This window comes from Zea mays, chromosome 8 (genome assembly GCF_902167145.1).
Source record: "Zea mays cultivar B73 chromosome 8, Zm-B73-REFERENCE-NAM-5.0, whole genome shotgun sequence".
Taxonomy (NCBI): Eukaryota; Viridiplantae; Streptophyta; class Magnoliopsida; order Poales; family Poaceae; genus Zea; species Zea mays.
This window is the reverse complement of record NC_050103.1, coordinates 1,614,114-1,624,132: the sequence shown is the minus strand read 5'-3', so window position 1 is coordinate 1,624,132 and position 10,019 is coordinate 1,614,114. Positions and strand designations below refer to the sequence as shown.

The 10,019-nt window shown below is 45.1% G+C and overlaps 1 protein-coding gene across 1 annotated transcript; it reads right to left on the bottom strand.

The window, feature by feature from the left end:
- Positions 1-4,435: 4,435 nt before the first annotated feature.
- LOC100272876 (uncharacterized) lies at positions 4,436-6,249 on the bottom strand. The gene is given in 2 exon segments (NM_001147329.1): positions 4,436-5,462; positions 5,791-6,249. Coding segments are annotated over 2 exon segments (1,035 nt in total). The 5' UTR covers positions 6,031-6,249; the 3' UTR covers positions 4,436-4,667.
- Between the last annotated feature and the right edge of the window lie 3,770 nt (positions 6,250-10,019).

Genomic DNA, 10,019 nt, shown 5'->3' with positions numbered 1-10,019 from the left:
TACCGGGAGATGAACCGTCTGGCTGTGCTCTCTACGGAGACGTGGACGGTCCGTGACCTTGGGTCGGATGGTCCACGATCTGATCTGGTGCAGGAGCGGCTCTTCTGTGAGGGTTGTCTTCTTCGTAACAGACCTAGATCTTGTCTCCCAGGAGAGATCTCGTCGGGGAGGATAGATCCTAGGGTGTGTCCTAGCGTCGACAGACTATCCAAGATGCTTCTAGTCGACGTAGAGCCAAAGAGATGTGAAGATTTGAGGTAGAGAAAGACTAAGAGCCCGTTTGGCAAAGCTCCAGCTCCTGCTTCTTTAGCTCCAGATCTTGATCCTCGTGAGGAGCTGATCCTCCTGATTCTCTTAGAGAATCAGAATCGTTTTTAAAACTGTTTGGCAAGTAAACTGATTCTTGTCTGCTGAGAGTTGGTGGTCGGTGACAATTGTCTGTTTTACCCTTTGCAGCTCAACTTTGTTACAAACCAATAAGTAGGATGCATATACGGAAAAAAAATTATGAAACAATAACATATAAAATATTCCCACCATAGTAGTGCATAAAATGGTCTCAAATGTTTAATCCATAAATTGGCTCGTTATGTTTTTGTCCAATGGCAATTGCGGGTAATTTTGATCAAACTTTAAGGGGAGGTCCATATTTGGTTGGTTGAGGAGCTGTTTTAAGGGAGGGTGGAGCAGGTTTTTTTAGATCCCACCTTTCTTCACAAAAACGACTCCCAATCTTTCTGCTCCACAGGAGAATCAGTTTAAAAAAATACCTGTTTGGCACGGCTCCTCCAGATCCTCGCTTAGAATCAGGAGCTGGAGCTGTGCCAAACGGGCCCTAAATTAGAGCTACTCCTAATGCATAAAGTAAAAACGATAAGAGCATCGTCAAGAGACTAGCTAAATAGCTTAACAAGCTAAATTTTAGCTACTTAATAGTAAAATAGCTCTCCAACACACTAGCCATTTAACTTGTCAAGCTATCTGGCTCTTTAAATTGACTTCCGCACTAGCCAAATTTGGCTAGCAACTCTCACTAGCCAAGCTAACTTGCATGTTGGAGAGTCTGTTGGAATAAGATGTTATATATAGAGTTTAATCTTTATGGAGAGACAAGTAAAGAGTCAAATAGAGAGTCAAAAGTAAAGAGTCTCTTGGAGATGCTCTAAGTATAGTTGATTGGATCGATTGTAGGGGTTCAATTGGTTGTACCCTTCATCTATATAAACGGCGGAGGTTTGGACTCGTTATAGTCGGTTCTCGAGTTAATCCAGTAGGTTTAGCTAAGAAATCTCGCAAGAAATCCGGAACTCTAACTGATTCTTCTGGCCATGGGCGGACTGTCTGGCTGAGTCAGCCCAACCGTTTGCATGAGCACCGGACCATCCACGTGCAGGTGTCGGACAGTTCGCGATGCTCGAGTCAGGGAGGTTTGCTCAGCTGCTCAATTGAGCCTGCCCCTCGGCTCCTCCAGATTTATTAATCTTTCTGTTCGAAGCTTTTCGAGCAATCTCTCCTTGTGATATATTCGACGTGCGATGATCACTAATGAAGATGTTTTTGCCTTTGCCTTTATCGGACACTTCCGGATGAACCAAGACCTTTTTCTCGCTAGCTCTATTATATTGATAGTAAATGGCTCCGTGTCCACTTATATCTCTTGAAAACTCAATCGGCCCTTATTTATAGTCGATTATATCTATCAACGAAAAATATTACAATCATTGATGGCATGGGAAAAAGAATTATGTCACTTGCAGTAAGTACGTCTTTTTAATTCATCTAGAGGCGGAAGAGTATGAGTTACTTTAATGTTGCCACTTTTTACTAGTTCGTCAAATATCTTATCACACTTATCAATATTAAAAGTAAATTTAACTTCTTATCGATTCTTTTGAATCGACTGTAAAGAAGAACAAGGTGAAGTTTTGGCCTTTGTTGGCCAAACAAGTATATTGTACATATATCTGCGCATTCGTCATCCGAATTATCGCGCTCCACTAGATGTATAGACCGACCAATTTTGATATCTCTTTACATCAGCTTTCACATGCTAAAGCCCGCTGATGTAGCTGAGCTACTGAAAAGAACTGAGTGTCATCCAATTTGTCTGTTAAGTAGGATATCAACCCATTAAAAACCAGCCCTACTAGATCTTTGTCTGCGACATGGATTTAAAAGCATCGGTTTCTAGTGTCCCAAAACCTTCGGATATAATCATTAAATGATTCTTCATATCCTTGTCGGACTAAGGCCAAATTAGCCAACAGTAATTCATATTCCCCAGAAAAAGAAATGCTCATGAAACTTACTTTCTAAATCATTCTAGAAATTAATGAAATTAGCAGGCAGGGCGGCGTACCATGCAAAAAGCAGTACCAGTAAGGGATAGAAAAAATAAACGAACACGAAAGGCTTTCCCATCAGCCAATTTGTCTAGGTGTGCTAGGAACTGGCCTATATGCTCATGTGTGCTTCTACCACTTATACCAAAAAATTGGAAAACTTTGGTATCCTTGCCCCTTGAGGGTATGAGACAGTGTCGAACTGGTGATCATATGACTTTTGATATGATTGCCCTACTTTGGCAACACTAACTCTGAGCCTATCTCAAAATAGTTCAGCCATCTCTTCCATAATTTTCTCCATTGCGCTAGGTGGCAGACCACCAGACCCTAGGCTATGGGTCCTATTTGGTCGGGCGTTGCTATGTCGACCTTCCTGCCGTCATCGATCGAGAATGTTGATTGACCTGTTATCATATGGTGCACCGTGGTTTAAATATGTAGGGGATAGAATGCACAGCTGCTGTGGTGCGTAATAAATTGGTGCATAGTGTGCAACAGTAGGTTCTACGTATGCATATCCGGACCGACGCGATGTTGGACCGTTCGATGATAAATCTGGACTGTCCTGTTGTGTTTGCTACTATCGAGGCGCCATGTGGTGGTCATGGTGTAGCCACGGACTGTTCGACAGGGATAGCTGAATGGTCTAGGTAAGGGCCGAACGGTCTAGGTAAGGGCCATACTGTTTGGGCAAAGGCTCAGACGGTCCGATCGTGTCCAGGGGCACCGATCTGCCAAGCAGCGACGACAGTGGTGGTATTTGCCTTGGATATGAGTTCATCAGTACTATATAATGGGTGGGGTTGCGGATCCCCATTTGTTGCCGATGTATTAGACATAGACATCCTATTACTAGTTTCAATTGATTGAAAACTAGGAGCGACAAATTTCTCCATCGAACGTGTTAATTTTCTAATTGATTCTTCCAACCATCCAATTTGTTGTTTCATTTGATTCTGCTACTTATCTACATACTGTTTAAATATTTTGGTGCCAAATATGATGGATGAAATGCTAGTTAGAGGTCATGCATAACGCCGAGATGAAACTACTACTTTCCTTCATCATTATCGTATGAGGGTTTTCTTTATGGTTCTTGATAAAATATGTGTTGAGATGAATCATCGATTTGGAGAATCAACTATTGAGATATGGACATGCTTTTTATGTCTTCATCCAAAGAATAATAACTTCTCTAGGTTTCATATAGATAGCCTTGTTCGGGTTGCTCAAATTTATGATGTTGATTTCTATACTAGTGAGATTTTGTAAATTAGACAAGACTTATATACTTAAAGTGAGAACGCATGTAACATTCTCTACCTACACAGATATTGCTAGTTGTCTTTTAAGATGGTTATGACAGAGAAGCATATGGTTTTTTTATTGATTTATAGATACATTAAATTGGCATTAACATTCCTGGTGTCTACAGTGAGAATTATCAAAAACTTATTTAATAAATGAGATGGTTGGTGATTGGTTCAATCATTTGATGGTATGCTACATCGAGTGGAAACTATTTATAATGTGTTTGGTTTGAGGAATGAGCTAACTCATCATCTTCTCACTCCTCTCTTTTTTTGTTTGGTTTGTGGAATGAAATGAGTTGATCCATCACCATCTCAATTCTCATAGTTACTTAGTTAGTACTAATATGAAGAATTTGGCCAACCCACCAAATTTGAGAGATAAATTCATGATGCACCACATCATTTTGGAGTTCCTCAAACCAAACACTCGTCTTACTCTTTTTTATAGTTGAGCGAAATCACATGGCGGCCGTATATTAAATTGACTGTTGGAGTGCATTCAAATTACAAATGCGCTTCAACTTCAAATCACTAAACCATGGCTGAAACAAAAAAACAAAGCAAATTTTATCTTCTAGTACTACGAGATCATATTCTAGTGGATATTTACTACTAAAAATGTGCCGCAACTTGCATTAAATTCATTCAACAGGATACACACACGTGAGTGCATATGAGATTCTAGTTGGTAGTAAGATCATGCTCAGTAGTAAGGAGTTTGCCCGGATCTTTGAATAATAAACAACGCGGCGCACAGATTAGCGCAATCATTTATATATGCCCTTGATAATTTGTATTACTATACTTCTATGGCTTTGAAGTACCTAAAATTACATCAGTAACTGTCTCCTTCAAAAATGAGAAACAATTCAATAATGTAAAGCATTCTCCATCACGAGAAGAACCAAATATGCCTACGCTATGTAGCAGAGGAATGGAGCTATCATACATACTCATATAGAGCTTCGTTCAGCGCCGCACAAAGTGTGCTGATAACAATGGATTTACATCATCTACCGAATCTTTGCAGCCTCCTTCGGCGTATCTCATCAACTGTGAGTTCTCCAGTACCTCCAGCCTGATGATACTGCCTCAGCGAAAAATCATGGTCCTCTCGTGCAGTGCTGCACATCTCACAGATATCTGTGGAAACTGAGTTGTCATAGGTGCAGGCTGGGCATCTCCATAGACCTCGAGGAGTATCTCTTGCTGATTGCCGGCGCCCAACCCTGCCCCGGCCTCTAAAGCGTCCCTGTGGATGGGCAGACCATAGAAGATTCTGCGCAAATCTTACTGGCCAGGTCACGACTTTGGTAATGCTTGACACCAGAAGAGTGAGGGGATCTGGCCCATTCAACGCCCGCTTCAGCCAAAGGTAAACCAATCCAGCAAGTATTCCACTGAGATGGCCAAGAAAAGATGTGCCAGGAATGAAGACCTGGATGAGGATCAACTCAGCCCAGGCAGCGTATTTCGCCGGAATGACCATCCCATGCAGATAGACAAAATCTTCTGACCAGGCGTTCAGCACAACCTTCATGGCAAACAGAACACCAGAGAACCCAACCGCGTATTGGTCGTAGTACGCAGTATAATCACCAAGCAAGAGTAGGCCTTTGGACAAGAGCAGCGCGATGCCCTGTGACAGCCCAAGCAATGCAGCAACCATGGAAGCGAACTCGACACTACCCATGGATGTTTCAAGCTGAATACCCTTCCATAGGAGCGATGTCATATTGTAGAACAGGTGGCTTTCGCTCAAGTGGTAGAATGGTGACAAGAAGAAGCGCACCAAGTCGCCATTCTGCAAAAGTGTTAAATCACAGTTAGTTAGTTTGCGAACTTAGAACTGGTCAACTGAATACACTGCTATGTGCTATGCCTATATGTGTGATTTGCTATGGGGAATCATTGGGGGCGATGGTGTAGTAGCAAATTTGTAAGTGGACCAATCTCATTATTATTGGTGGCGGTTATTCTTCCCCCTTGTCTACCACATACCCCCAACAACTGCAAGTCTGCTGCAAGTCGCGGTCTCGCAGATCAACAGAAAAACAGGGGTGGGATTTCGATACGTGTACAGGAATTTCGTTTTCTAACTGCGCTACGGATGAGTAGGTAAGATTGGGTACCTCGACGATGAGCCGCGGATTGAAGGAGACGCGTGTGACAGAGGGCAGGATCCCGTCGAGCGCCCCGGGACGGAGATAGATGAGCGCGTTGCCGGCGAGCAACGCCGCCGTCACGGGCGGCCGAGAGGCGCCCGCGCGGCCGTACTCGATCAGAACCTGAAGCGCCAGCAGTGGGAGCATCCCTCCCGACGCCCCTGCGCCGAAACCGCGCCGCCGGCCGCGGCTCATGCCGGACCCCATCTCTGCTTCCACAGTCACACGCAAACTCTCTGCTATCCAATTCTCTCCTTCGGTGGCTTCCTATCGCTTTGCGAGTACCATGGTCCTTTTATCAGTTGGGGGGAATTTCCGTGTCTTTCTTCGGGCGCAAGGGAAGGAATGGATGGCGGCGAGGCGACAGGCGATCGAACCTTCCAGATGACTCTGGCTGCCGCGCCGCCCCCAATTCGCTTGGTCTCGTTCTCGTTTCCTTTTTTTCACACTTGTCTATTTTTCTTCTTCTTCATATTTATAGTACAATGCTCTTTCGGTGTACCGTCATATTTGATAAGTAACTCTAGCAAACAGTTTGGACGAAGTGCCCTTAATCATTATACTAGGTACTTGTCCGTGCGATGTCACGGAACATGATTATAATGATGACGACAAAATCCGTGATTAAACATAGATACATAACGATATAAATACATAATATTATTATAAATATTTTGATCCAAATATTATTATAAATAACGTACAGAGGGATGTCACTGTCGCGATAGTGAATTCCTCTGTGTGTTATTTCTTAGACACCGACATGGGTAAGCCTGGCCCAGATATGCGTGATCAATCTTGTTTCTGCCGAGATTAGGCACCGACGACTACAATATGTGCCCTAGAGTAAGAAAAATAATCCAAAACTCAGCGGTTAGAATTCTATTGCGATAGGCGATCGAACCTTCCAGATGACTCTGGCTGCCGCGCCGCTCCCAATTCGCTTGGTCTCGTTCTCGTTTTTTTCCGTACTTGTCTATTTTTCTTCTTCTTCATATTTATAAGTACAATGCTCTGTCGGTGTTATACCACACCGTCATATTTGATAAGTAACTCTAGCAAACGATTTGGACGAAGAGCCCTTAATCATTATATTGGTTCCAAGTAGAAGTTACAACACATCAATCTAAACATGTTGCAACCAAGAAGTTTAGGAATTCAAAATAATAAGTCTTTATGATGGTAAAGATTTATGGGATCATACCTCTTCTATTCCTCTTTACAACGCAGGACGAGTGTCCTGACGGGCCAATGGTCGACGCAGGCAGCATGGAACGCGTGCGTGAAGGCCGACATCACACGTCTTCGCTCCTCGACGCGTGCAACATCAAGTCACACAGGGTATGAGGGAGAGTCGATGACAGTCTCATCGTCGGTGCAGCCACACGTGGAGGGGAAGGCGAAGCTCAGGAGGCGGCGGATGTCGGCAGGCAAGAGCCTGACGCTGAGAGGCAGCGACGAAGGGACATGGTCGAGCGATAGGATGTGGTAGCAGTTGCCACGATGGTGGCGGAAGGCACACACGGCGAGGACGAGGACAAGGAGCAACAAGGCGGACACGATAGCGAAGAGAATGACTGCGAGTGCAGCCGCCTGCAAAGGGAGTGGTAGGAGGTGCACGCCAAAGCATGGCCGGTGGCGCGCGCCCCGTGCTTGGCTTCTCTTCCCTGTCCTAGGGCGACCTCGAGCACGGTGGCACGTCGGCTTCGACCGGAGCGAGTGGGGCCATTTGGATGAGGTTATCGTCATCCTTGGCGTGGCTCGCGCGCTCACGTACACGGGAGCAGGTGGGTAGGGTTTGGTGAACGAGATGGAAGATGCGATGCGAGATTGGGTTGCAACAGTTGCCTTTTGAGGTGAATGGAAGGACCACTAGTTGATTACAGTGAAATATAAGGGTTTTTTTCAAAAGTGTTGACGCACAACGATGGTGGAGACGATGGAAACTGATGCTTTATATAGTAGAGATATAACAAGGCAGAACTTAAGATCTACAATTCTATTACATGACAATAATACATTATAATTTATACTAGGTGATGAAAGTCTAATATAAAATATTTTAAGTCCTCGTGATTAGGACACTATAGTTCAATTAACCTGTCTGACTCTTCAAATTAGTTGCAGGTTTGGTAGCCCATAGATAGTCCACTCCCAAAGGAGTCTTCGCTATCAGAAGGGCGACCTTGAGAAGACAAAACCACCCTCGCATGGGCTTAGAGGCATGGAACAAATGTGAGGAGGCCTAGCCAAAACTATTTCCTCTGCGGTTGTCCCAAGCTTGGCTCGTGGTGATGGTGATCAACCTCCTTAGACTAAGCCGCAAGCCAGCCTCAAAATCTGCCAAATGCTCAACATGCTTGATAGAAACCACAAAGAAGGGTCACGTTTGTGAAAGGGAAATGTGCCCTTGGGCCATTTCTAAGTATTTTGGTGATTGAGTGCCAACTCAAGTGCTTAAATGTGAATTTATGCAATTGATGAATAAAGTGCAAATCAAGAGAAAAGGTATGTTTCTAAGTCTTAGTACATTGGTTTTGTGTACTAATATACTTGTCTAAGTATTGGAAACAGGAAGAAAAAGAAAGGGAAAGAGGTGGCTGTGTACAGCCAAGGGGCTGTTTCGGTCTGGGGCAACGGACTGTCCGGTGGTGCACCGGACAGTGTCCGGTGCGCCAGGCTGCCTCGGCCGAAGAGGCCGCTCTCGGGAATTGGCTGACGGCGTACGGCTAAAATTCACCGGACTGTCCGGTGTGCACCGGACTGTCCGGTGTGCACCGGACTGTCCGGTGAGCCAACGGTCGGCCAGGGCCAACGGTCGGCCGCGCGATCTGCGCGAGACACGTGGCCAAGCCAACGGTCGGAAGGGGGCACCGGACTGTCCGGTGTGCACCGGACATGTCCGGTGCGCCAACGGCTCCCGCATCTGCAACGGTCGGCTTCGCCAAATAAGGAAAGGAATCGGGCACCAGACACTGTCTGGTGTGCACCGGACTGTCCGGTGCGCCCGACGACAGAAGGCAAAGATGGCCTTCCAGATTTGTTCTCAACGGCTCCTAGCTGCCTTGGGGCTATAAAAGGGACCCCTTGGCGCATGGAGGAGGAAACCAAGCAACCTTTGAGCATTCTTGATCATCCACACTCAGTCTTTGCGCATCCGTTTGTGATTCTAAGTGATTCGAGCTCCGTTCTTGTGAGAAACTGTGAGATAGTCTTTGAGCTCGTTTCTTGGCCGTGTGTGTGCGCATTTCGCTGTAGATTTGTGTGTGTTGCTTCCCTCCTTACTCCGTGATTCTCTGTGAACATCTTTTGTAAGGGCGAGAGGCTCCAAGTTGTGGAGATTCCTCGCAAACGGGATTGAGAAAAGAAAAGCAAGAACACCGTGGTATTCAAGTTGATCATTGGATCACTTGAGAGGAGTTGAGTGCAACTCTCGTCCATTGGGACGCCACAACGTGGAGTAGGCAAGTTTTGTACTTGGCCGAACCACGGGATAAATCACCGTGTCTCCTCTGTGTTGAATTCTCTGTGATTGTTGTATTATCTCCTCTTTAGCCACTTGGCAATTATCGTGCTAACCCGTAACAAGTTTTGTGGCTATAAGTTAAGTTTTTACAGGATCACCTATTCACCCCCCCCCTCTAGGTGCTCTCAATTGGTATCGGAGCCGTTCTCTTCAAGAAAGGGACTAACCGCCCGAAGAGATGGATCCTAAGGGGAAGGGAACCGTGATCAACGACAAGGAAAAGGAGTCCTTCGTCAACAAGCCAAAAGATGATAAATCCAACGACTCTGGCTCGGGCCACAGACGTAAGGATGGGAAGAAGAAGAAGACAAGGCGCATCAAGGAGATCGTCTACTACGACAGCGACGAATCATCTTCTTCCCAAAAGGACGACGACAACGACTACAGGAAGACGGTTAATTCAAACTTTTCATTTGATTATTCTCGTATTCCACATAGTTCGAATTCGCATTTGCTTTCCATTCCTCTTGGCAAACCTCCACACTTCGATGGGGAGGACTACGGATTTTGGAGTCACAAAATGCGTAGTCACTTATTCTCTCTCCATCCAAGCATATGGGAGATTGTAGAGAATGGAATGAAATTTGATAGCTCGGATAGCCCTATGCTTATAAATGAACAAATCCATAGAAATGCACAAGCTACTACTGTTCTCTTAGCATCTTTGTGC